Here is a 26956-nt window from a genome sequence, read left to right as displayed (position 1 = left end):
CCTGTTTAGCACTGCCTCCCAACTCAGCCTCACCCCAGGGGCCCCATGGCTGCTGGACAGGAGTACCAGGCATATGGTATTTTTTTGAGGGTGACCCTTCCCTCTCAGAAGGCCGTACAATGACAGCAGGCATTCTCTACTAATGTGCAGCCCGGTTCACAGTGAGGCTGCCACAAAAGCGGGAACCAGGGGCAATTCATGGAGCTCTTCAGCCCCTATGGAAGCGTGATAATTTCATGCTTTTTCTTTTTTTAATTATTGATTTATTTTTAGAGAGAGAGGAAGGCAGGGGGAGAGGGAGAGAAACACCGATGGGTTGCTTCTCATATGCACCCCAACCCGATCAGGGACCAAACCCACAACCTAGACATGTGCCTTGGCTGGGGATCGAATCAGTAAACTTTCAATTTGTGGGATGACGCCCAGCCAACTGAGCCACACCATGCTTCATGCTTTGTTTAGGCCTGCCCTTTCTTCTTTACCTTGCAGTCTCTGGGTAGAAGGGCTCCAGAGCCGCACGATCTTGCATCCCAGGACTGAGCAGATGGAGACGGAACCTGCTAAGGCTGGGGGCTGGCTGGGCGCAGGGGGCCAGACCACCAGGCACATGGAACAGCCTCAAGAGTCATGGGAGGCCACCAGGTTTGCCATCTGTCTTCCCAGCACTGAAGAGTAGTCCCAGCTCCACTTCCCACTGCCCTCACTCACACCCCTGAGCTAAAGACTGGCCCCCCTTCCAGCTCCTCTGCAAGTATTGGAAAGGGCAAAGTGGGAGAGGGCCCCCTAAATACAGAGGACAGGAGGAATCTGTGACCTATCAGGCTCCACAAGCTCAGCGCTGGGCTTGCTCCATTTTTTCACAACATTTTTATTAAATACAAGGAAAATATTAGGAGATGACGTCTGCTAAGGTATGAGGTTAATTCTTTACACAGCGAGTGGGTCACAGAGACATGACATCAATCGTCTGTTAGCAGCACAGAGACACTTTAAGTTGCCCCAAGGGTACAAATCCCATTTATAAGACAGCGGTGGTGGCCTCTTAAAAAAAAAAAAAAGGCAAAATGGAACGACAAAAAAAAAAGGTTTGGAGACTACAACAAATGTGGCCAGAAATGCTATGAAGCCCTTGAAAAGAAAGGTTCCCATCTGTCTGACTTCCTGCACTGGTAGCCTTGGGCCAGGTGGCACTTTGACCTGAACACAGGACCAAGGGGAGTACAGGGCTGTAGAGTGGTCGAAATAAAAATCCTTGAACACACCTGTGGAATGCAGATGCACTGAGTTCTAAAGCAGCGTCCTCCTCCATCCATGGGACAGGGACATTAGCCCAATTCTCTTCAGGGCCCTCCACATGGTCCAGTACCCAGTGGAAGGCCTGAACCCGTAAGAACCATCTGTGGGATGAGCAAAAACCCTGAGGTTCTTGGACCAAGGACAGGAGTAAGGGCAATTGCTGAACCTCCTCCATGGCCTCCCTCCCACTCAACAGCCTGGGCTTACTGGGGAGACAGAACTACCCTTGGTCATCACTCCAAGCTGGGTGCTTCCAAACCCCTCCTGTTCCAAGGGGTCCAAATGACAGAGATGTGGTGTGCAGTATTTTAAAACACACAAGTGCAAGAAAATTAGGAGGGGGAGAGTGGCATACCACAAATTTAGAATGACACTAATGAGCCCTCATCTGAACGTATGAGACTGCCAGGCTGAGGGCTGGGAGAGAAGCAGGGCACAGCAACACTCCTGATTCCTGATTCCCGCTCGTGAGTGAGGACCCTGTGCAGACGAGAAAATTGCCTCAGGCTCAAGTTTTCCGCCCTAACACGTAGGCCTCCTCACTGGCAGGCTCCCTTGGCAGGCGCAGAGCCGAGATCTGCTTCAGGAAGGAAGGACCCTAGGAAGGAGGTTTATCAACATGGAGGGCCTATAAGACCAGCCCAGGGTGGGAGTAGGGGGTACTTGGGGGTGGGGGCATGAGGTTCTCCATAGAACATGTGCTCACCAAGCCTCTGGCAAGAACAGCATGCAGCCAGGTCATGGCAGGAGTGGGGATCCTGAGAGCTACCTCCTGCTCCCTGCGCGGGGCAGCAAAACCGAGGCGCAGGCAATGCCTGCAAAGGACTCAGGGAAGTGCAGGTCACGCTCCCACTCGTCCGTCTCAGTGTTGTACACCTGCACAATGCCAGTCACATTGTTGAGGCGCCAATTATAGCCCCCAACGACGTAGATTTTCCTGTCCAACAGGCAGCAACCAGCCTCTGACTGGCCAGCCCTCATGGGGCTCACGCTGGTCCACTGGTCTGTCTCGGGCACATAGTACTCCACAGCCAGCACATCAAAGCAGCGGTCCACATGGTCCATGCGGCCACCCAGGGCATAGATGCGGCCACCAGCACCCACCATAGCGTGCAGCACTCGGGGCTCACTCATGGGTGCCTTGAACTCCCACTGGTCGGCCGCAGGATCATAGCAGTGCAGTGCCTTCTTGTCCTCTACCGAGATGCCATAACCACCTGAGATATAAAGGCGGCCCCCAGCTGAGGCACCTGCATGGCCCCAGGTGCGGCGCTTCAGTGAGCAGGCATAGCCCCACTCGTTGCGCCTCGGGCAGTATCTTTCAACTGAGGCCAGGCTGCCTGCTCGGTTGCGACCACCCGTGGCATAGACCATGCCGCACAGCGCATTCAGCTGGAACTGGATGCGGCTCTCCTGCATAGCCTGCAGACGCAACCACTGGTTCAGGTGCGGGTCATAGCGGTAGCAGGTATCCACTGCACCCTCACCACTGCGGTACTGCAGGTGCTGACCACCAGCCACGTACACAAAGTTGTCCAGCACAGCCACGCATGTGTGGCTGCAGCCCACCTCCATCTCTGTAAGCTCGCAGAAGTGGCGGGCTCCTGGCTCAGGCAGCTGGTATACTTTGCTGCTGACAGCGTGGTCGCTGTCAGTGTAGGGTGTGCCACCAAAGGCCACCAGGGAGGGCACGTCAGAGCGCACAACTGTGCGTGGGGACTGCATCTCGTGCTGCCGGAAGGGCAGCACCTGGTAGTTGAAGGCCTCTAGCAGGTACTGACGGCACAGCACGTCCTCCACCATGAGGTCCAGTGTCTGCACACTGTCCACCAGGTCAGACGAGTGCATGAGTGGGAAACGGATATGGCAGAGCACGTGGCTGGCGCGCGGCCGCCGGGCAGGATCATGCTGCAGCCAGCGGACAGCAGCACGGAACAAGTCAATCTCAGCGCAGTTCTGTAGCCGGTTGCTCTGCAGGAAGAAGACAAGGCGCTCCAGCGGCAGCTGCAGGAAGTCCTCCTCGGCAGCAATCTGCAGGAAGTGCTGGAAGGTGAAGGCATCCACAGACTCTTTGAGTGAGGCCAGGCTGAAGGTGGTGGCCATGTGGCCGATATGCAGGCAGGTCTCCACACTCATGGCGGCCTTGAGGAACTCCTCGCACAGCTCCACCACTGGCAGCATCTGCAGGAACACAGCCGCACCCAGCACGTCCTGCACACAGTCCAGGTCCAGTGTCACCTCGGCGCTGTAGGCAAAGTCAATGATGTGTCGCAGGCCGCGTGCTGACAAGCCCTTCAGCTCAATGATGTCCTGGCTTGCCTCCCTCATGCCACCTGTGAACATGGCCCTGAGGGTTGGAAACACAGCATGTGGGTTCAGGGCACCGAGGGGCATTGTGGTCACTGGGATGGCATGGTTCCGAGGCACAGGCTTGGCCCGCCAGGGGAAAGCAGGCCAGGTGTACATTAAAGACACGTAAAAAGAAAAGAAAAAAGTTTAATCTACTCCAAGCCATGCAGCTTCCTACGGACAGCAACTCTGTACTCTGCCCCCGTTGTGAGGCACTGCCTAACCCTACTGAGATGTGCGCAGAATTAGGGCGGGCTCATTTGGAGGGTGGGGGCCAGGTCCCCCTCCATCCTCTGCTCATGGCAGGGTGGGTGGGACTGTGCAAGAGGAGGCCAAACCTTAGCCTTGGCTCTTGGGAGAAGTCTCCAACTCTACCTTGGTGCCCGGCCATGAGGACCAGTCCCTCAGTGAGGTCAGGAAATACAACAGGGGTACATCAGGGGAACACACACCATGGTTCACAGAGTCCAGCCCCTCCCCAGCACACTCACCTGAACAGGTGGCTCCATCTTCCCCTGCCTGAGTCTTAGCTGCTACCACACAGGAAAAGGAAGGGAGTAGGGGGTCCCAGGTTGGAACGCCTATTAAAGGACCCCACTGGGGTCACTGATGTGTCCAGAGAAAGGCCCAGATAGTCAGGGAAGCCCCTTAGAGTGGTCCTAGCCCACTGTGAGACCCTTTAGTGAGTTGGCCCCACGTCCGTCAGCTGTGCTGTTCTGCTCTGAAACATAGGACCTAGGTCAGAGACCCCCACAGACTTTGTCGGGGGACCTCCGCCAGGAAGAGGGGTGAGAATCCCAATGCCTGCTAGGAGTTCATGGGAGGTTCTAGAAGATGGTGCATGGGAGGCTCCTTTCACGGGGCAAGCTAGCCTTTCATCGTTACTGTGATGGCCGTCAGCACCCTTAGTATGGGCCAGGCTCAGGCCCAGAGTGGGGACAGCTGAGCTTGATGCTGCCTTAGGGCCATCAACTAACAACTGCCCAGCACTCCACGAGTCAGTGCCGTAGCCCTTCCAAGAGCAGCGCTTTGCCAGCCCCAGGGCCCTGCCCCTTCTTGTCCCTGTGAGTCCCATCAGCCTGTCGAAGGCAGAAGCAGTCATGGCGACGAGAGGGAGCTTTGCCTTTTAAGGCCTCGCTAGCTGCAGTACCAGCGCAAAGGAGCCTTTAAAGGGCATTTCTGGCTGGGGCGGCTCGCCCGTCCCCAAATCCAGAATAAAAATAGAAGCAGCGCCCCAGATGGCTTGGCTTCTCTAGCTCCCCAGAAGGGCCTCATTGAGCCCACAGAGCAGGCAGTCGGAGGGCACACTGGGCAGGGGAGCACACAGCCTATGGTGCACACCTGGGCGGGGGCTCTGTGAGTTGGTGGCAGGGCGCCTCAGCCAATGTTGGCGAAGTAGGGCCAGAGAACTATGCCCAGAAGGGCACTTTCAGGAAAGGGCCTTCACAGTAGACTGATCCATGCACCAGCAAGCCCTTGCCTGTCACGTGGGGACTGGAACAGAACCTCGCACACTCTGGGGCCACCGCTGGGTAGTCCCTGCTTTCCCTCAGCCTGAGTATAGGTATCACAAGGGCAGGGACTTGTGTCAGTCTTCTCCCTGCTGGATCCGAGGCCAGCACAGCACCTGGCATACACAGGTATCAAATAAAGAGAGTGGAAACCTGGCCAAACTCTGCCATCTTTCAGGGCAAAAACTAATTGGGTGCCCATGGGCCACCTCTTCCCCCAAGTATGTTCTTGCCTATACAATGTCCCCAAAAAATTTTAAGTAAGTTGCAAATCTGGGAAAAGCAGTAGGCCTACTGGACATTGGGCCAACACCAGCCATCTTCCCTCACAGCCATCCCTCCCTGGCTGGTGCTGAACTTGCCCCTCTCAGAAGAGCCTGCACTCTCCAGCCCATACCCTGAGCCTGTGCTAACCTGAAGTAGTCACTGCAGGCAGCCAGGACCACCTTGTGCGCATGGAAGGTCTCTCTGTTGACTGTGAGCACGACGTCCAGGAGCTGGCCCTGTGAGCGAAGTGTGGCCAGGCCCTGTAGGAGGCTGGTGCTATGGCCGGGCGCTGAGAAGGTGCACTTGAGGGCTCCGTTCTTATCGGCCATGCTGTGGGAGAGCAGGGTGGGGTTCGAGGCTCAGAGGTCTCAGGGCAGGCCGGTCTTAGCCCAGGGACCCTGGGCAGCTTGCCCAGGCTCTGAAGCTGCCCCAGGCACAGGCAAAATCACCAGAACCAGACCCAGCAAAGCAGAAACAAAACTTGGGTCTTGACCATGTCTGCCACCTGTCCACTGACTAGCCTTGGCAGTGGGTGCCATTTGCTGCCTGTGATAATGGCAGGATTTCATACAGGACCTAAGGAGACCACATGTCTGTCTTTTAAAAAATTGAGGTGAGATTCACATAATATAAAGTTCACCATTTAATGTGTACAATCAGTGGCATTTAGTACATTCACAATGTTGTGCAACCACCACCTTGATATAATTCCAGAACATTTCCATCATCCTGGAAACAAACCCCATCTCCATTAGCAGTCCCCCCCGACCCCCCGCCATTCCCCCTGCCCCCCTCTCCCATCCTCTGGCAACCATTAATCCACTTTCTGGCACTATGAATTTGCCTTTCTGGGCATTTCATATAAATGGAATCAGACAACAAGTGGCCTTTTATGGCTTTTGTGTCTGGTTTTTCTCACTCAGTATCATGTTTTCAAGGTTCATCTGCATTGTAGTGTGCATCAGTGTTCACTTTTTATGGCTGAGTAATATTCTACTATGTAAATGTGTGAATGCACAATTTCTTTATCCTTTCAACTATCTATGGACATTTAGATTGCGCCCAGCCCTCTCCTTTTAAAAACTCTACCCCATTATATTTTATTCTAGATGTGCCGCCTGAGTGCTGCACTCTCCACATCCCCAGTGTCCCCCATGCCCCAGCAAACCCCCACGGGGAAACCCATCTCTCCTCTGCAGAGGGCAAGTGGGGTTAAGGTGCTGGCACAGAGCCCCAGCATGAGTGTGGAGGAGGAACTCGACCTGCAGCTTCCCAGCACTGGGCTCTAGGGACAGGGGTGCCTCTCACTGTGGGGGAGGGTGTGCCACCTCCAGGAAGGCCCAGCCTCCAAGGCCCAGCCACTCCGACACCTGCCCAGTGTGCCTCTTGTTCCAAGTGCCCTGGAAGAGGGTAATCACATGACCACAAAGTCACCGGGCAGTTTTCAGAAGAATTTGGCTTTGGGCTGTGCTCTGTGGCTGCCTAGTCAAGGGGAAAGGTCCACGGGTCCCTCCTTCCAAGGACAGGAACAGGCTGAGCAGCTTGTCCATAGCCCCAGCAGCTTGTCCAGAGCTGTTAAGAGGATACAGCAGAATCTGAATCTGTCCCTGGAAGCAGCAGGCTGCATGGGGTCTTCCTGTCACCTCCTGGCCAATGTGGGGGAAACAGCAAATTGTGGGGAAGCCACAAAAACCAAGAATATTTCTGTAAGAAGATGGGTTTACCTATGGAGGCAGCTTGCTGAGGGGATGGAGACAAGGGAAGCAGAGATTCCTGTACCTCTAAATGAAGACTAAGGAGAGAAAGATCGTTTTAGATTTTTTTAAAGGTTTTTAAATTTCTTTTTAGAGAGAGGAGGAGGGAGGGAGAAAGAGAGGGAGAGAAACATCAATGTGCGAGAGATACATCAATTGGTTGCCTCTTACACGCCCCCAACTGGGGACCTGGCCTGCAACCCAGGCATGTGCCCTGACTGGGAATCAAATTGGTGACCTTTTAGTTTGCAGGCCAGCATTCAATCCACTGAGCCACACCAGCCAGGGCTAGAATTTTTTTTTAAGTTTTAAAACGGAGTGATGGAAACAACCCAAATGCCAATCAACGGATGAGTAGATAAACAGAATGTGGTATGTGTACACACTAGAATATTACTCAGCCTTAAGAAGGAATGAAGCTGATTCACACAACAACATTGATGAACATGAAAAACATGATGCTCAGTAAGAGAAGCCAGTCACAAAAGGCCACATGTTATATGATCACATTTATATAAAATGTCTGGAACGGGCAAATCTGTAAAGACAGAAACCATATTAGGAGTTGTCAGGGGATGGGGAGGGGAAATGGGGAGTGACTGTTAATGGTGACAGGGTCCCCGTCAGGGTGATGAAGTATGCTGGAACGGGACGGAAGTGACGGTTGTGCGACATTGTAAACGTGTTAAATGCCACCGAATTGTTCGCTTTAAAATGGTGGTTTTATATAATATGAATTTCACCTCAAAAAAACCCAAAACCCAACCCAGAATGAAAGGACATCTGATCCTTCTCAGGTCCTGCATAAAACCCTTCATGACCCCAGCACCTCAGAGGAGGCCCTCCATCACCCCTCAAGTCCCCTTTGCTGCTTCATCTCAGAAAGCTTCAATAGAAAGAATACATCAGTGAATAAATGGTTTGGAGGTCCCAATACATCACTTTATCCTCCAGATACAGATACAACAGGAGTGAACAATGCCCTCACCTCCAGAGTCGGGCCTTAGTGGTTCAAGAAGCCCCCAGGGCTGCCCAGCCTGTGCCCCCCCCCCCCCGCCACTGGCCCAGCACTCTGCTACCTCCCCAGCCTCGGGCTCCCTGGAACTTGCTTTCCTATCCCTGGGACCAACATCTGCCCACAAGTGAGGACCAGGAATATGGGCACCAGTCTTCCCAAGAAAGCAGGAGGAAAAAGGCCCCTCAGCCCCACTGCCCACCAGCTCCCAAAGCACCATAGTGGGTAAAAGGGCTGCTGCCAATCACAGAGCATGTAGTTGGTACTAGATCCATGCAGTTGCAGGCAACCTGAGATCCCCAACCTCACACCTCAGCGTCCTTTTGGAGAGCCTTGGGAATGGGAGAGGGCCGACCAGGGGCAGAGGGGATGCGGAGTACTCAGAGTCCCAAAGATGTTGGATGCGGCTGGGTGGCACCTCACATCTGTGATAGGAGGAACACAGCTGGTGCTTGGTGGAAAGGTTTCCCACCCACAGGAAGCAATAATGCACAGGATTTGGAGTCCAGAACCATCATTTTCTGAGCTGTCAGTGCTGCGAGACCTGGCATGCCTGGGAGGCTGAGTATGCCGTCCCCTGAAGGCCACAGAGGAAAGGAAGAAAAGAGGCTCAGGAGGACCCTGAGTCTCTAACTTGGCCCAGTTACCTTTCCTCACCAGGTAGAGGGGATGCCTACTTCACAGGTCTCCTTCCCCCAGCACAGAGCAGCCGGAGCTGCTGCCTCCAGCCCATCCTCCCTGACTGCTGAGTATCTGCTCTGACAGTTTCCCAAGACCCCATGATGGACCCAAGTCCTGAAAATATGAACAGAATGTCATTGGTTCATGGACCTCGAGAGTCAAAGTGCCTCAAAGAGCACCAATCCGCCCGCCCCATATCTCCCCTGCTCCCAGCCAGTGCTACTCTCAATTGGACAGCCACTGCCAGGACACCTCCAGGAATGGGGTCTCACTGTGCCCTCTTGCTGATATGCTCTGATGGGACTCTGGGTCGCCTCAGCTAAGGTCATGCCCCACAAAAGCCTCCAAGGACCCCTCAAGTGCTCATCCTACCCACCCCTCACTGGCTTTGTCAGCCCCTAGACCCTTTCCTGTGGGTGGAAGGACACAGCATGAACAAAGAGTGACCTTGCCCTCACCTGGTGCAAGCTCCAGGACCTGGAGAACAAAGAGGTCAAACCCTCCAGAATCAACTTCACACTGCAGCAGTGGGCACCCCAGGGAGAGGGGACAGGAGCAAGGCAGAAAGATGCAGAGGCCAGAAAGTGGGGGTGCCCTGGCTTCTCTTCCCAGCCCTACCACCCCGTGCTTAGACAGTGATGCCCGTGGGGCCTCTCCCTAGGGAGAAAAGGGCTCGGCTGCATCCTGGGTGCTGGGCTTCACTCCCTGCTTCTACAGAGGGCCTCCTGGCAGCCGTACCTGGAGCCCTGCTTGCAGCGAAGGCACGCTGAGATGCCTCTCTGCACCTCCACAGCCCTCTGGCCTCTCTGGCTCCTCCAGCCTGGGCAGGGGAGCCACCTTCTCTGTGCAACACAGGGACCTGGGGGTCAGAACAGCTGGTGTGACCCCTTGGAGCCTCCCTCCAGGAAAAGACTTGGACTTAGCAGGTCCAAGCACCAGTAAGTCGCCCTCATCACCAGGATCCCATAGAGCACAAAATGAAAGCCTGGCCTTGAGTGGAGTGTCTGGGGGTAGAGCCAGGACCCAAAGGTTAGGAGACGCAGATCAGTGAGACCTGCGCCTCAGTACACCTGCCTGGGCTGTACCATGGACCTCACCTCACCAAGCTCTGGCAGCTCTGGCATCTGGTATCTGGTATGAGAGGCAAAGGGAGGATTCCGAACCCTGCCCTGCTATCAGCCAGCTGTGTGACTCAGGCATGTTCCCAGGTCTCCGGGTCTCTATTTTCTTGGCTGTCAAATGGGACAGGCGGGAGCACAGGCGTCACAGGAATGTGCTGAGGGTCCTCTGCCCTTATCACCCCCTATGAAGTGATGGACCACAGACCACCTACTTCCCCCAGCTTGCCTTTGGGCTGGGGAGGTGGCAAGGCCCAGTGAGGGGCTGTATCCTGCCACTACCTATACAAGCCACCACGGGCCATTGAACTGGGCCAGGTGCTTGGGAACTCGAAGCCTGGAATGACCTGGAGAGCTTTGGCACGTGGTAAGTGGCCAGCAAGCCAGGCTGGCCTTTCCATGGACACCTAGCCTCACAGATCCTGTGCATCTTGCCATTTTGCTTTGAGCTGGTCTAATTTTTCCTTATAAGTCCCTTGAAGACTTTAGGTCAGGGTGGAAGGACTTCCTATGTTTCCCCTAAGCCCAGGAGACTGGCGTGCATATTCACATTTTCACGAGAAGATTTCACATCAGGGACAACTTTAAAGTGGCGCTGCTCTGTCCCTGAACATATATTTACTGTGGTTCTCCATAGATAAAGAGTCCCAAGAAATCGATATAAAGCTAGCAACCTCACAGAAAGATATATACATGATGTGGGCTGGTGGTTCATAGAAAAAGCAGCACAGCTGGCTAGAGAGACCTGAGAGCAGGCCTCTTCTGAATATGGAAAGTATACTCACCAAGGGACCAGCTTTACCCCTCAGGTGGGCAGAGTCATCAGGTTATCTCACAGCAGACGCTCACGTCTGTTCCTGGGGAGGTGTGAAGTAGGACAATCTCTAGGAAGGCAGTACGACAGACCTAGCAAAATTCTAAGGGCTTATATCCTTGAATCAGCAAGGCTACTACTGGGATTTATCTGAGGTATACGCACATATGTAAGAGAGATGAGTGAGGATATTCCCCAAATATCATTTCTGGGGGCTGAAGATGGGAAACAAACTAAATGCCCTTCAAGGAGATATGAAGAATTATGGTGCCTTCTGACAGGGGCTGCCCCTCAGCTGAACACAGAGGAAGTTAGCATGTTCATAAGCAGGAGTTAGGATACCCAGGCTGGAACCCCAACCAAACCCACTGGGTTGCTGCCTAAAGGGCTGAGCTACAAGTGAATGGGAAGCAACCCCTTTCTATGTACACATCCTCCTTGTGCTGGGCAAGACTCCCAGCACCGCACAGGCTGTTTCCTTGCTCTGGTCTCACAGATGGGACAACTGCCCCCAAAGTCCCTGCGCTACCCTTCACACACCTCGCAGCCTCTGGGGAGCTCGGTAAGAGAAGGAGGAAGCTGACAGGGGCCAGAGTCCCCGCCTGGGCAGAGAGGCAGGCATGGCTAGGCGGAGGTGGGCTGGAGGGGGATGAATACTGGGCCTGAGACCAATGACTAAGGCTGGTCAGACAGGGGGTGGCCGCCACGGTGGGGCCATGGGCCTCCAGGAAGGCGGTGGCGGCAGCCCTGGGCTGGTCCAAGTCTCCAGATGGCCACCCGAGCCATGGTCACCAGGACTGAGTCATCGGAGCCAGTGCGTCAGCAGCTGGTCAGGATGTCTCTGGGGGACTCTCACTGCTGCCCCAGCTGACTCTGCCTGGATCTGGGTTCCAAAGAGCTGCACGTGTCCCCACAGACCTGGCCAGGGCTCAGGGCTGTCCTAATCCCCTACCCCTATGCCGTGCACCCCCCGGCACTGTCACTGGGAACCCCTGGCCAGGCCCAGGCCTGTGCTAGACAAGGGAACACAGCCCCTGCCTCCCTCAGGGTTTCCTCTGCGGAGGGGCTGATGGCCGATGAGACCGGGCAGAGTAAGTGCCCCCGGACGGACCACCAGTGGCAGGATCCCTACAATCTCCAAGGGAATCCCAGTCACTGAGCCCATTGTTCCCTGTTGGTGCCCCTACATGGGCTCCTTCCATCCAGTCCTTCATGGGGTCACTCGCCTGAACATATCACAGACTGGTGGCCTTGCCTCAGGTTCTGCTTTGCGGAAAGCCAGCCCAAGGCAGGACTGCACAATGGGGAGAGACCACAGGAAGTGCAGAGCCACAGGGGTGACAGAGCCCCATGGCCGAGGCGAAGACTTCCCTCCTCCTGCCCTCGCCCACTGCTGGTCCTGGTCTCGATGGTCAGTTTCCCAACCCTACAGAAGATCTCCAAAGCCCCAGAACAATTCTTCTCATTGGAATGTCAAAAAAAAAAAAAAGAAAAAAAAAAAAAGGAAAAGGCAAGAACAAGAATTTCATGGAAACATTTCTTTGGGGTTTTGTAAAATCCTTTCCCACCCCCACATGGAGCCCAAAGCTCAGGCCAGAACAGAGTCTGCCGGTATTGCCCCTTTAACATACTGTTCTGACATGCAAATTCCCTCACTTCCCCTCAAAACGGAGAGCACTTCCACTTCCAAAGCCAATTTTGGTTTTATTGTCCATGTGGCTCCAAGGAGCACAGCAGCACAGTGCAGCTGGTTGGCTCGTACCCCAGCTGACGCTGTACCAGGGAGTTCAGCCACTCCACCCAAGGTCCCAGGGGCATCAGTGGGAAAGATGCTGTGCTTCAGGGGGCAGAAACCCAGAGAGGGGGATAGAGAGAGAGGGAGAGACACCCAGAGAGAAAGAGGAACAGAGATCCAGAAGGAAGACAGAGACCTGGGTTGGGGGCAGGGGGAGATCCACAAAGAGGGAAGAGAGACCCAGAGAAAATGTGAGGGACAGAGACCCAGAGAGGGGAAATCAGGCTCTAGAGCGCTGAAGAAGCTCCGGCAGCCTGCTGGCCCACCTCTCCACCCTATTTAACACACCTCCCTCCCCCACCTTCTGTCCAGCCACACTGGCAATTCTGTACCTTCCCCCTTGCACTCCCTCTGACCCTTCACAAGGTAGGCCCACTAACTAAGCACCTACTGCAAGTGGTTCTTCACAGGCAACCTCATGAATCCCCTGCCAGCCCAGGGGGACAGTACAAGTGTCCCCTTCAAGACAGGAGACCAAGGCCCAGCACAGCCCCTAAGCCTGCTCACTACACTGCAGCCTGCTGGCTCTGCCAAGGCCAGGGCTGGCTCCTGGGTACACAGCTCTGTGGGTAAGAGGTTCACCAAAGCCAGGGTCTCACACACCCCACAGAGGCAGACAGCCCAGCCCTTGTTGCCATGGTTACAATATTTCACAGCTCCGGGTACTATGCTTGCAGCCCAAGGATAGAGTCTCCACGATTTGGCACCTCACACTGGCTCACAGCCTGCACACTCACGTCAGCGCTTCTCTCCTGGGACTGTACTGCAAGGGTGGCTCTGCCCCGCTCATTCCCAAGAGGCAGCAAGCCCATTCCGGGGCCATCCCTACAGATAAGGGGCAGCTCCTTCAGAGATGCCTGCAGTTGTCTGGCAGGTCTTGATCCCTGGGCTTGCAGGAGTAATAAGGGAAGTTCACAGCTTCTGGGTAGACAGAAATGGAGCCCAGGAGAAAATGGAGGTTCCCACAGCACTGTCCCAGCAGGCCAGGACACTACTCCACTGACAAAGACCCAGGCGGAACAGAGACCAGGAGAGTGGGAAAGACAGACTCAGAGAAAAGGTAATAGAGACACAGAGAGGGGGACAGAGACCCAGAGAGAGAGACAGGAGAACACAGTCAGGACCCCAGATTTCACGTCCTCTAAGCCTGGAATCTCTCCACAGCATCAGCAGTTAAGTTATTTATTTCTCCCTTTTGCTCATCATGCTGGTTATTCTCAGACATCTGCAAAATTTAAAAGTCTGCCCAGTGCCATGCCAGTCTGTGCACCCTATGGGTGGATCTGTGTGTGTCCAGAGAGGGCAAGTGTGCAGGCTGATGGGTGGGGACAGGGCCTAGTCCACTCCCTACAACTTGCCCTGCCTCCTCCAAGAGCCAAAGCCTATGGACACAGCCGGATCCACTGTAAGCCTGACCTAGGAGCACATCGTCCACAGAAACCACCTCACTGAACCCTACAAAGGAGCCCCAGGCCACAACACCCCACACCTCCCATCTTCCTCAAGGCATTACCGTCTGGAGCCATTGCTCACATGTATGGCCTTCACTTCTGCCTGTCTGTACCTGCCGGGCAGTAACATGTGTGATAAAAGAGAGGGGGTGTAGAGGAGGGCTCAGTACTGTGCAACCTGCTGGTACCTGGGGCTGGCAACTCCTGAGAGCCCCACGTGACAGCCTGGGAGGCTGAGTCTGGGGAGGACAGTAGGGAAGGCAGGCAGGTTCTAAAACCTACATTAACCTCGAAAGTCCTTCGTGAATCCTCTTGAGGAGCCTCGAGGTGAGAAAAGCTGCTCCCGTCCTGCCCTGCCCCGTGTATCACCAGCTCCTGCCCTGAGGCCTACCTAAGATCCCTCATGCAGAGCCTGGCAGGTGGTCCCCCTCATTGCCAGCTCCACTGAAGACAGGCCCTGCCAGCTCAATCATCTTGCCCTTCTGTGACTGTGACAGGGACAAATGGCATAAATCCCCATGCTCCTCCAATACTCGCTGGGTCACAGTGGAGCACTCTGCAGACACCACCTACCCTCCTGCCAGCAGCAGAGCATAACATCAGGCCTTGTCACCTCCCTGGCAAAGCCTCCTGTCATTCTCCATAGCCTCACAACTTATGGGCCACTGTGAGCCCAGTGCCCCTCAGACCAGGCCAGACCTCCTGTCCAGTCTCTGTGCCCTCTCCCCAGCTTCTGACTGATGCCCCTGGGAGCCCAGGACAAGTGGAGATCTAGCCACCACTGATGGACAGGAGGATCATGTGCGCAGTACCCACCATTCCCAGACCTGACCAACTCTGGTCACTTCTCAAGGCTAGGAGGAAAGAAAAGGACACCCAAACCCATCTTCCCTTGCCAGTGGCAAGCTCTCCACCTCCACCCCTTCCTGTCCTGGTGAATGAGAACCTACTCCATACAGGGCTATGGACTGGGTGGTGCAGGCCTGGTTCCCAGCTTGCTTCTCAATGGGCAGTATGGCAAGGGGAACATCACTATCATTACCATCTTACAGACAAGGCATTGAGGCACAAACATCAGACACACAGAAGTCTAAGGCCACACAGCACACAAAAATCCTGGTTGGTGTCAGCCTCTCTGTAGCCCCAGGTGGGTGAACCCTATGATCACTGAGACCGCTGGCCAGGGGTGCTGAGCCATGAAGTGGACATGGAACTGGACAGCATGAAAGGCAGGACACAGTTCCTTGGTGCGGGCCATGGCAAGGGTGTAGATTAGCCCACTAATCCTCCAGCTGCTGCATGGGAGGTTGCCCCACTTTGCCAGGTCACACTGGGAGATCCCCACGGAGGCTTCTCTGACCCCCAAACTGGCTCTATTTGTTTTCCCAACTCATAGCTCTGTCAGGCATACCACCCATCTATTCCCAGCCTGTCTCCCCGAGACTGAAACAGGAGCCTCACCAGGGTAGGGTAAGGTGGATTCTGGCGCCTGGCACCGTGCCTAGAATGTGCTCAGAGCTCAGTCACACTTGTCAATTGGACGCTACATACGATGGATGGATGGATGGATGGTTGGGTGGTTGGGTGGATGGGTGGATGGGTGGAACAGTGGATAGGCAGGTAAACAGATGGGTGAGGTAACAGATGGATGGCTGTTGGGTGGCAGCACTGGCTAGAGTTTGACTCGCATCTCTGCTCACTGCAGATCTCTGCTGCATATGCCTGCTCAGTTCACCACCTCCATGCACCCTCCTGGTCCAAGCCCTGGGACTGGGTATGTTATGGTTTGACTGGGGTCAACCAAGATGCCCTCAGGAAGACTCTCTCTGGGACACCTGGTCTCCACACTGTGCTCAGGCGGTGCCCCATGCTGAAGGGCCATCTCCTCCTGCCTCTCACCCTCCTCCCTACACCACACTCCCAAGTCCCCAGCTCTCCCATGTTCCTCAAAGCCTTCACCTCCAAGCCTTCTCAAAGCAGGTTACCCCATGGTCTCCCTTGCCCTCACAGCCCAGCCAGATCTCCCCCATAGACTCCCTTACCCCTCAAATTCTAACTGGGACCCCAATGCCATGAGCAGCAGGGGCAGACTAGTGAGCAGGTCCCAGGCCAAGGCTTTGCCTGTTCCTTGCCCACCCACTGACTCCAGGCTGACCTTAGTAACGGGCCATCCCCCCACATTATCCCTACTGCACTGGGCTTAGAAATGGAGCCACCTGAATGGGCAGAACCCTTTCACTACAAATCAGGCAAGTATGTGCATGACTACATGGCCCCTGAGCACTATTCAGAAACCCAGTGACATTCCAGCACTGCCAAATTCCAGTGTCTCAGGGCTCAGCCTAGCTGCCTCCCCTGGCAGAACAGGTATTGAGGCCCCGAAAGGGATGGTTCTGCCCAATGGTATGCTATAAATTCATGCCCAGCGATGCCAGGCTAGACACAAGCAGACAGTCACGGGGATGGCTCAGCCAGTCCCTTCTAACAGCAGCACAAATTTGGTATCAGAAGGGGCCTGTCATGAATATCTTCACTTTAGGAGGGGTCAACATCCCTCCCCTCTTCTGATAAGGACCCCCCGTTTTCTTCAGGGAACCTCCTTTTTTCCACTCTCAGCCCCATCCCTGGGCTGAAAAGGGAGACTTGTGACTCAGCCTGGCCAACCAGAGACTCCCAGACCCACTAATTGGTCCCTGGATGGGGGTGTGACCCATCCAATCCAGTCAGAGCTTTCCCTGGGACTTTTGCTAGACCCACTAGAATGGAGATTTGCCTTTCCCCTGATTCTGTGATGGCGATAAGCAAGGTGGGTTTACCTTGTCCAGTCAAGAGGGAAGACAGAGCTGAGAAACAGGAATCACAGACTCTAAGAGAATCACCTGAGCCCTGAATTTCTATGGAACTAAAACTGAAATACCCTCTAAAATTTTTAAAGATTTTATTTATTTATTTTTAGAGAGAGGAAGGGAGGGAGAAAGAGAGGGAGAGAAACATCAATGTGTGGTTGCCTCTTGAGCACCCCCTACTGGGGACCTGGCCCACAACCCAGGTATGTACCTTGACTGGGAATCGAACCAGAGACCCTTTGGTTTTCAGGCTGGCACTCAATCTACTGAGCCACACCAGCCAGGGGAAAACTTTTTTTTTTTTTATGTGAACAATGAACTTTTATTTTTTAACTGATGGCAGCGAGTTGAGTTCCTGGTGCTCATAACCAAAGGGGGCCTTCAATGTCAGAAATCTCCTTGCCTCCTTTCCACCACATTCTAGATGAGCTTCTGGTAAAACACTGTGGAATTAACAATACTCCAGCTGCCATCTCTCCCTGCACTGACTGCACACAGTCTTCCTACCCTGGGATTGCAGGGTGGGGAGGAGGGAGGGTGCAGGGAGGCAAGGAAGCCACACTGGGCCATCTCTGGGTGAGTAAGTGGTGGCCATACTCAACCTGAGCTCCGCCTACCTGCAATGAGACAGCAGGCTTCTTGGTAAAGGTCAGCAGGCTACCCACGTCTCCCCACTGCAAAAGTTCAGCAAATCGAAATGCTCAAATGCTGGAAGCATGCCTAAGGCTGGAGCTGCAAGGCAGCCCATGCCATCAGCCTTGACAAGGAAAACACTACCCATCATTTCTGCAAGTGACTCACGTGCAGCATAAACATTTGCGTACTCCCAACATCCCTACCTTAGAAGCAGGCAGGCCCCAATTATCTCCTCTTGTGACAGGGAGAGGAGGGAGGAGGAGGAGAGAGAGCAAGAGATGCCCCCCTGGGACACTGCCCCCCCCCCCCAACCAAACCTCACTAAGGCAAGCACATGGTTACAACTTTAGTCCTGGAAGTTTTCCACATAGAAGCTGCCTGTGGGTCTTCAGTGCAGCTCCCTTATGGGCACCTCGCCACCCCCTGAACCCTGCCATGAGAGAATGCCCCACTCTCAGCTCAGTTACAGAAGATTCTGGGTGATCACATCTCTGTTTCTGCTTCCTTTGGCAGACTGCTTCAACTCCTAACACCCAGTTGAGAGGAGAGCTCTCCAGATATCCAGCTCAGCTTGCTTCTGGTGCAGTCTGTCTTTGACCCCTGTGGAATTTCACAGTTGTGTCAGGAAACATCTTGGGCCTCATTGGGTAACCGCCCTTGAGGCCTTAAAAGCCCGAAGGTCCACCCCTCAAGATTTAATTCCGGAAGCTGCTTCGTGCATAGGAAAGCTCTGAGATTCCCCGAAGGTGCTGGCTACTTCCTCTGGAATCACAATATTTTCATGTGTGGCAAGGTGGCACCTCAAAACCTGTTCTGCAGAGGAGGAATGCTAGGGAGGATTTGTCCTGTGCATCCTAAGCAGCGCTCTCTGCAGAGACCAGGGACAGGTCAGGGAGGGGAGGAAGAAGGGACTGGAGACCCAGGGTTAACATGTGTTAAGAACTCATCTGCACAGCTGCTAGCGGCTACCACAAGGAAAGGGGGGGTCTTCCAGTAGAAACCTGGAGGGTGGCCCCCATTTCCCACTGCAGGCAGCTGGACACAGAGAGCAACCAGCTGTTTCCATACTCAACACACAGCATTAAGATCCTATCTAAAGCACACCTACCAAAAGGTACTATTCACTGGCTTCCCTTAAATAGGGCTGATTCACTGACAACATGCCTGGGAATTTGTTTCTCTACCCAGATACTGCCATGAAATAAAGGGAGGAGGAGGAGGGTGACCCTCACCCGACTGGGCCATTAAGTACTGTTCCAGAAGCTTCTCAGTCAGGCCAGCAACCCTGGCAAACTCCATCACAGACTATGTATAAAGTACTCACTGGATGGAATCAGAGCCTTCATGATGAAACCCTTCCCTTGGGGAGCACACATTCTTGGGGGCACAGGTCGTTAGCACAGAGAATGTTCTGTGAACATAGGGCAGAGGATGGCCAGTGGGCTGTGGTGGGCAGTAGGTCGTGATGAATAGATCAGTCAGGCCCCAAGGAGGCAACACTGGGGTTGTGCAGAGCTATGGGACAGGACATTCCAGGGGGAGCGGTGTTAAATGCCCAGGAAGGGTGCTGGCCCAAGAAGAGGGCAGGGTGGTGGAGGCTGGGGGGCCCGGTGAGTGGGGCAAGGGGGTCACATGGAGATGTGGATTTTGTTCTGAGAGTGGGAAAGCCCCTGGGAGGTGTCAGATGGGAGAGACAGGAGAATGATGTGGACTAATGCCTGCCTTGAGAGGGCCCCACCAGAATGGGGAGACAGGGACACAGAGCCCAGAGGAGAAGGAGGTAGAAGAAGTGGTCAGACCAGGATGTGGCAAACAGATAGAAGAAAAGAGCAAATAAGAGTGTGTATGGTATATACTCTCAAGGAGAAGCTGAGTCCATGGGTGGGTGGTATCAAACTGGGGAGACCACCTTGATGGCTATGACAGGTCCAATCCCTCTTCCTGGGGGCTTTCTGGAATAGAGGTGGCCAGCAACACTTTGAGGTGGGGTGTCCACCTCTGCCCCTCCCAGCCCTCTATGGGATGCTGGCAGGCAGTGGAGCCTCTCTGGCCAAATGAGGCCTGGTCCTCCCCTGCCCACCCACTTACCCACAGATCCTCACCCAGCACGCACTCCTAGATCAATGGCGGAAACCTGAGAGCAGGTGACTCTCTGTACACCTGCCACCGCTGGTCAGCATATAGCACAAGTTCAACCTTGAATCTTTCCCGAACCTGTGCCCTCTCCACAGCTCTAATGTTGGTCCAGGCCCCCTCCTCTCCTGCCAGAAGGATCCTTCCAAAACACAAGTCTGACCTAGGTGTCCCCCTCACCCAAATCCTGAACTCCCAGTCCCCTGTCTTGTCCCTTCCATCCATTCCTCTCTAACTGCCAGCCCCTGAAAAGCCTGTCTCCTCCACCTTCAGAACCTGCACGCACCACGTGCCAGCACCCGGAGAACAGTCGACCTCACTCGATCCCCTTCCCCTGAGCTGATGACGCTAACCTTCAGATAACAAAAACCTTCAGGCTTGGCTCAGCCTTGCTCCTGAGAAGGCTCTCAGAACCTTTCCAAGAGGCCAGAAACTTCCCATTTGGCCTTCGGATCAGTTATGGCACCCATGTACCAGTGTTTCACTATGTGCCTGCTGGCACATAGGAGCCCCAAGGGCAGAACCTAACTGTCCCCCCCAACCCCTCCTAGCAAGCCCAGCACCAAACACAGTGGCAGGTACACAGAAGGCATGTGACAACCACCAGGGGAAGAGCAAGATGTCAGTGAGTTCCATCCACATGTCAATAAATTGTTTCTATCTGGGCCCTTCCCCCGCCCCACCTTCTCCCACTTCCATCCTACTTCTCCAGGGACATCAACTCCAAGTCTGAAACATGCCCTAACCCAAAGGGAGGGAGTGCAGAGAAAGCTCCACCTTTCAAGGGTCTAGGGGGAGAAGGGACACAGGCATAAAACGTCCACCCTGGCCTCATTGAGCTGTCCCCTGCAGATAGGCAATTAAAAATAACTGCTGTTAAAGAAAGTGAACAATACACTGGTGGGCTCCCCGGAGGTGGCACAATGACAGCAGAAGCTAATAAAACCTTCTTACCCTAGTCACTATGGTAAAAGACAAGGAGTTCAGGGGTAGGGGGCGCAGTCGCAGCCACCAGGTGGAAGCAGTCCAGCAAAAAGACAATCACAGTGCTCAATTCAGGAAGAGGTGTGTAGTTTTCAGAGCAATTTCACATCTTGAAGCTTGGGGGACCCTGCTGGGACCCTGCCTGCAGAAGTGAGGAATAAGGCATCCCTGAGAAGGGATGAGCTGCGTGACCTAGAACCCCAGCACTACCAGCCCAGTGCTTCCTCCAGCTCACCCCAGGCTCAACTGCCCTCATCCCAATACTCAGCTAAGACCCACCCAGCTTGTGCTCACACTCTGTTCCCAGGTGCCATCTACTCTCATGTTGCAGAAGACTTGACATGTTCCAATCTCCCACTGCCGCCCCCACTGTCCCTCTCATGGCCATCAACTAATAATGTCATCGTCCTCCCAAATGCTCAAGCTGATTGCCATAAACTGAATGTTTGTATTCTCTCCAAAACTCATATGTTGAAACCTCACTGCTAATGTGATGGTGTTAGGCAGTGTAGCCTTTGGGGGGTAATTAGGTCATGAGGATGGCACCCTCATGAATGGGATTAATGACCCCATAAAAGGGACCCCAGCCCTGGACAGGTGGCTCAGTTGGTTGGAGCATCGTCCCATGCACTAAAACGTTGTGGGTTCCGTCCCCTGTCAGGGCACATACCTACGTTGCAGGTTCAATACCTGGTCAGGTGCATATGGGAGGCAGCTGACCGATGCTTCCCTCTCACACTGATGTTTCTCTCTCTCTCTCTCCACCCCCATCCTCTTCCTCTCTCTCTAAAATCAATAAGCATATCCTTGGGCAAGAAATTTTTTTAGACTGGAACCCCAGAGAGCTTCCTAGACCCTTCTACCATCCAAGGAAAAAGTGAGAATACACCATTTATGAATCAGGAAGTGGCCTGACCAGGCATCTTGATCTTGAACTTCTAGCCTCCAAACTTCATGAAATAAATTTCTGTTGTTTATAAGCCATCCAGTCTACAGTATCCTGTTTCAGCAGCTCAAATTCATGAAGACACCAACTTTAGCTTTTCCCCATCTGCCACACTCCATGATCCCCTCGCAGCCCACACAGCATGGTGACAAAACGTTGACAGCATTAGGATGACAGGGCAATGCCACAACTTCTGCACTAACACATGTACGTGCAATGTGCTGGGCGCCCTCTAAGCACACCCTCACCTTAGCTCACTTCTTCCAAGCTACTCTGCCCATAGAGCCTGGGGTCCCACTTTTCAGATGAGGAGTCTAACACACATTGTTGTGCAGATGTGCACAATGTGCACAATGAATATGTAGGGTCACTCTGCTCATGGAAGGAGAGACCACAGACACATAGGTATGATGAGGCCCCGGACACCACAGATCTCCCAGAATTCCCAAGAGGAAGAATGAACTTCCCATGTCTGAAGGATCAAATCCCTGCCTCTCCCTCCCAGCTGAAACGAGGACGAGGCCAAAGCAATAAGAACCTTCTCAGAAGGCAAATCATCCCCCAATCTTTTGCACAGGCAATCGGGGACTGGACTCTCCCAGAGCTTCGAAGCTTAGTGGACACAATCTAGAATGCAGTCAGAGAGGACTTGTTAGGAAATCTATAACAAGCAAAGGCCCCCAAGCCAGGAGCATACACTTCAGCTGAACTGTGCCAAAACCACTCACACTGTGTCCTGGCCACAACTTCCTATGGAAACACCTGTGCATGACATGTCCTTCACCCAGATACCCCTGCCTCACCCACCAGGAGCAGCGTGAGTCAGCAATTATGGGCCCCATCCAGACACCTTTCGGGAAGATGGGCCACGGAGCAAGGATGCCAAAGACCCAACGTCTGAAGAGCCTCCGTAGGAAAAAAGCTCCTCCAGAACTCGGCCAGCTAGGTAGCTCATAGCAATGGAATTTTAGCTGGGAGGTTCAACTCCTTAGAGAGTACCTCCTCCCCCTCAAAACACCAAAACCTCCTCTCTCTCCAGGAGCCTGGACCTCATGGAGGGTCCAAGGTAGAGCTGGGAAGGGACCTGCTGGAGGACAAGTGTCTTTTGTTGGACTGAACCTGCAACAGGCCCCACACCCTTCTCAAGCCCTGGCTGAGGCCGCCATCTTCGTCTACCCCGGAGGTTCAGCTCAGTCATTAACGACCATCTCTACTAGGCAATGGGGTTTTTGTTGATCCCTGGAGATAGTGTAAGGAAAGAGAATAAGCTTTTCTCTTTCACTTTTCCCCTGTGGTTGCAGAAGAGAGAAGTTGGAACAAACAAGTTATATAACACTGGGGGTGGTTGGGGCGGGGGAGCACAGTCCCTCAAGGACAGCTTCTCACGTTGTGGACTGCTGGAAGGGCCACGGGGAAGACAGGAACTGCCCTCACACCAAGCCAAATGGTAAAAATCTTCATGGGACAAAAAAGGCAGATGCAGATACCTCCTGGCAGACTTGAAAACCAGGCTTCCAGACAAGGTCAGTCAACCCAACTCCCACAAGTCTCCCCAAGAAGACCAAAGACCAACCCATCCATAGATGTGATTTCCCTGCTGCCAGACTACAAGCCCTAGAGAGCTTTTCCACACCCCATTCATCCCTTCTTCCCTCCTGGCCATATTTCTTGAATACTTACTTCCTCTGTGTAGCCTCTGCTCAAGGTATACAAGACATGCTCTCCACCCTCAAGGCATTTTCACTAATAAACAGACCAAGTAGTGTTGGGTGGTGATAGCACGATCAAAGATAAACAACAGCCTTATGATGCAGCAATTCTGTTCCTAGGGTAGAGCCCAAAGAACTAAACACAGGAATTCAGGCAAAAACTTGTGTACACATATGCATAGCAACACTATCCAAAATAAGCACAAGATGGAACCAAGCACATGATAGAATATTACACAGCCATAAAAAGAAACGAAGTACTGATATACTCTACAATGTAGATGAACCTTGAAAACATTACATGGCGTGAAAGAAGCCAGTCATAAAACAACCCATTTTGTGATTCTATTCATAAAACAGGTAACTAGAGAGACAGAAAGTAGAGCAGTAGTTGTTAGGGGCTGGGATAGAAGAGGAATGGAGAATGCTAATGAGGACAGGATTTCCTCTTAGAGTTATGGAAATGTTCTGAAACTATATAGAGGTGATGGGTACACAAGAACATTGTGAATGTGCTACATACCACTGAATTGTACATTTTACTCTCTTTTTTTAATTGTACACTTTACATGAGTGAGCTTTATGTCATATAAATTTTACCAAAAACAAACAAACAAACAAACAAAAAAACCCTACCACACACGCACACAACACCATGACTAAAAAAAAAAAAATGCTCCTGGGGCTAGCTAAACATAGGTAATCAGGCAGGTGGCTCTGAGAGGCCATGATCTTGAAGTGAAGAGGAATAAGGCACGGGCAGGACATTCACCAGGCCAGTCCAGCCCATTTGGAAGAAATGAAGGAAAGAATAAATGAACAATGCTACAAAGGCCTCCACGTTTCAAAAGATCCTTGGGAAGCTATTGCATGCCACAACTTCCTTCAAGACCTGGTCTTCTTTCTGTATGTTCCATCTTACCATATTAGGGCTTCCTGCCCTCCTCCATACACTAGAACCACAGAAATAAGCCCCACACGACATACACACACACTCATATACACCCACCATCTTTTGCTCCAGACAACAGTGATTTTTCACTGGGATGGATGGAAGGGGCTAAATGGTCATCTCAGAAATAGTGGACATGTCTTTTAAGAAAGTGCCTCCATTTAGAAAAGATTTCTTAGATATGACATTAAAAGCGTGTTCCATAAAAGAACATTGATAAACTGCATTTCATCAACATAATAATTTTCCCTGTAAAAGATAAATTAATAAAATGAAAAGACAAGTTGCAGATGAGAGAAAATATTTGCAAATCATATATCTGATAAAGAACTGTATCCAGAATACATAAAGAATTCTTAAAAGTCAATAAGAAGACAACTCAATGAAAAAAATGGTCAAAAAATCTGAAAAGACACTTTACTAAAAATATGAATAGCTAATAAGATAATGAAAAAATGTTTGACATCATTAGTTATTAGAGAGATGCAAATTAAAATGAAAATTAGATACCAGCATACACTTAGAATTGCTAAAATTAAAGGCTGGCAGGCCCGGCTGGTTAGCTCAGTTGGTTAGAGCATCATCTCAATACACCGAGCTTGCAGGGTCCATTCCCAGTCAGGGCACATACAAGAATCAACCAATAAATGCATAAATAACTGGAATAACAAATTCATGTCTTTATCTATCTCTCTCTCTCTTCCCCCTACCTTACTCCCTCTCTTTACAAATCAATAAATTACAAAATTAAAAAATAAAAGACCCCTGGACAGGTGGCTCAGTTGGTTGGAGCATTGTCTGTACACCAAAAGGTCATAGGTTCGATTTCCGGTCAGGGCACACACCTGGGTTATGAGTTCAATTCCTGATCAGGAAGCCTACGAAAGACAACCAATCGGTGTTTCTCTATCTCTCCTCCCCCTCCTATTAAAATCAATAAACATATCCTCAGGTGAGGATTAAAAGAAAGAATAAAAAATGGAAAAACGTATTGTGCTAATGGGTGTATGCTCATACTCTATAAATTTATTTTTATTGACTTTATTGGGGTGACATAAGTTAATAAAATTTTATCAGTTTCAGGTGTATGATTCTATAATACATCATCTGTATTACTGTATTGTGTGTTCACCACCCAAAGTCAAGTCTCCCTCCACCACTACTTATTCCCCCTTATAAATTTATTAAAACTCAATGAACAGTATGGTATGTAATTAATTATACCTTACCCTTGCCCCAGTTTATCCCACCCCAGAGCAAAGACAGACACCTAGGGTTCACTCTCCCCTCTTGTCTGTTCTTACATGCTACCTCATGCCTGGTCACCAAGCCCTGCCCAGGCTACCTGCTGAATCTCTTCCCAAATCTGAATCTCTGATGCGGCCCATCAGATGCCTCCAAAGCCCAACTCATGCACCTGGGTGATCAGGCCTTTCCAGCCAACACCAGCCTAGGTCCCTCCACAATGATAAATGACACCACAGCACACAAGTACTAACTTCATCACTCATGACTTTGACTGAAATGATTGGCTACCTTAAGCTCACCAGGGAGAAAGAGCCTGAATTTTGTCCTTGGTCAGCCAAGAGTGGCAGGCTGTCCTGGGAAGCAGAGATGAAGCTCTGGGCCACACTGACCCCATGCAATGTAAAGAGGAAGGAGGCTGTGCTCCTTAAGGCTGGTGTTCTTCCCATCTGAAAACCCAGAACAACACATGTAAACAAAGTTCTACGCCAATTCTGGGGTTCAAGCAGTCTCAGGGCTTAGGGAAAGGGGACCTCCCTCTGACCAGAGATGAATTCTGCCCTCTTGGTCTGAGAGCAAGACATTGCTTTAAATTCTTTGGCCTGGGGAAGGGGGAGATTTAAGCCCCATGGGAATGGGAAAGAGGTACTCCAAGAATGGACACTCCCTGTATGTGTGTGTGTTTATGTATTAAATCTTCAGGGTTCTCTCACCATCCTTAGGTTCCCCGAGACCCACGCCAGCCCCCCAGAACCCCTGGGACTCCAGATCCCTTCTTGCCCATCAGGATTCACTGGGACCTCCAGGCCCCCTCAGCCTCCCATCTAAGGTTTTCCCAGGCCCTTTAAGGCCTCTTTCAGGTCGTTAGGTTCACTTGTGCCCCCTACCCCCTGGCTTCCACAGTCCTCACACATTCCAGGTCCCCTCAGCATGCCCTTAGGACCACCTTTAGAATCCTCAGGGTCCTTTAGCACCCTCTAGGAAGGCTTGGGCCCCAGTCCCAGCAAGCTCCTTTCAGTCCCTCTTCAGAGTCCCGAAAACAGCCTCAACAACCTCAAGATTGCCCATGGTCTCTGTTCAAGCCCTCTCTGCCTCCCAGACCCCTTGGTATTCTCAGTTCCCACTCAGGAGCCCCTGGGTTTCCCCTCAGACCTCCAAGCCCCGCAACGCCCCCTGAGGCTCCTGGGGCCACATGTAGACACCTCGAGGTTCTGGGGCCCCCAGCCCTCCTTCAGCTGTCCCCTCAGCAGTACCTACCTGCAGTATCCCGGAAAGACCCTTGGGCAGGCCCAGTACGCTTCCCAGACCCTCAGACCCCCAGCACTCCCCACAGGTCACCGGAGCCCTGAGGCAGGTGCGGGCCAACTGCAGGCCGGGTCTCACCTGCTCGGGCGTTCCAGGCCGGGCCCCGCGCCGAAGCCAACACCACCGCCGCCGCCGCCGGACTCCGCCAT

The 26956-nt window shown here is 52.7% G+C and overlaps 1 protein-coding gene across 4 annotated transcripts; it reads right to left on the bottom strand.

The window, feature by feature from the left end:
- Positions 1 to 904: 904 nt before the first annotated feature.
- KLHL26 (kelch like family member 26) lies at positions 905 to 26956 on the bottom strand. 4 transcript variants are annotated; one of them, XM_054578893.1, is made up of 3 exons: positions 26886 to 26956; positions 5571 to 5753; positions 905 to 3643 (listed from the first exon to the last, which is right to left on the bottom strand). In XM_054578893.1, the coding sequence occupies exons 1-3, from the start codon at positions 26954 to 26956 to the stop codon at positions 2062 to 2064; spliced, it is 1836 nt and encodes a 611-aa protein (XP_054434868.1). In that variant the 3' UTR covers positions 905 to 2061. The 4 variants fall into 4 exon arrangements, with proteins under 4 accessions (XP_054434868.1, XP_054434869.1, XP_054434871.1 ...); XM_054578894.1 differs by lacking the exon at positions 26886 to 26956 and adding an exon at positions 10777 to 10840; XM_054578896.1 differs by lacking the exon at positions 5571 to 5753.

Source organism: Pteronotus mesoamericanus, unplaced genomic scaffold, assembly GCF_021234165.1.
Source record: "Pteronotus mesoamericanus isolate MK-2021 breed Mesoamerican mustached bat unplaced genomic scaffold, CSHL_Meso_final contig_502, whole genome shotgun sequence".
In the NCBI taxonomy this organism is placed as follows: Eukaryota; Metazoa; Chordata; class Mammalia; order Chiroptera; family Mormoopidae; genus Pteronotus; species Pteronotus mesoamericanus.
The sequence above is the reverse complement of the archived record's forward strand: the minus strand, read 5'-3'. Positions and strand labels throughout refer to the sequence as shown.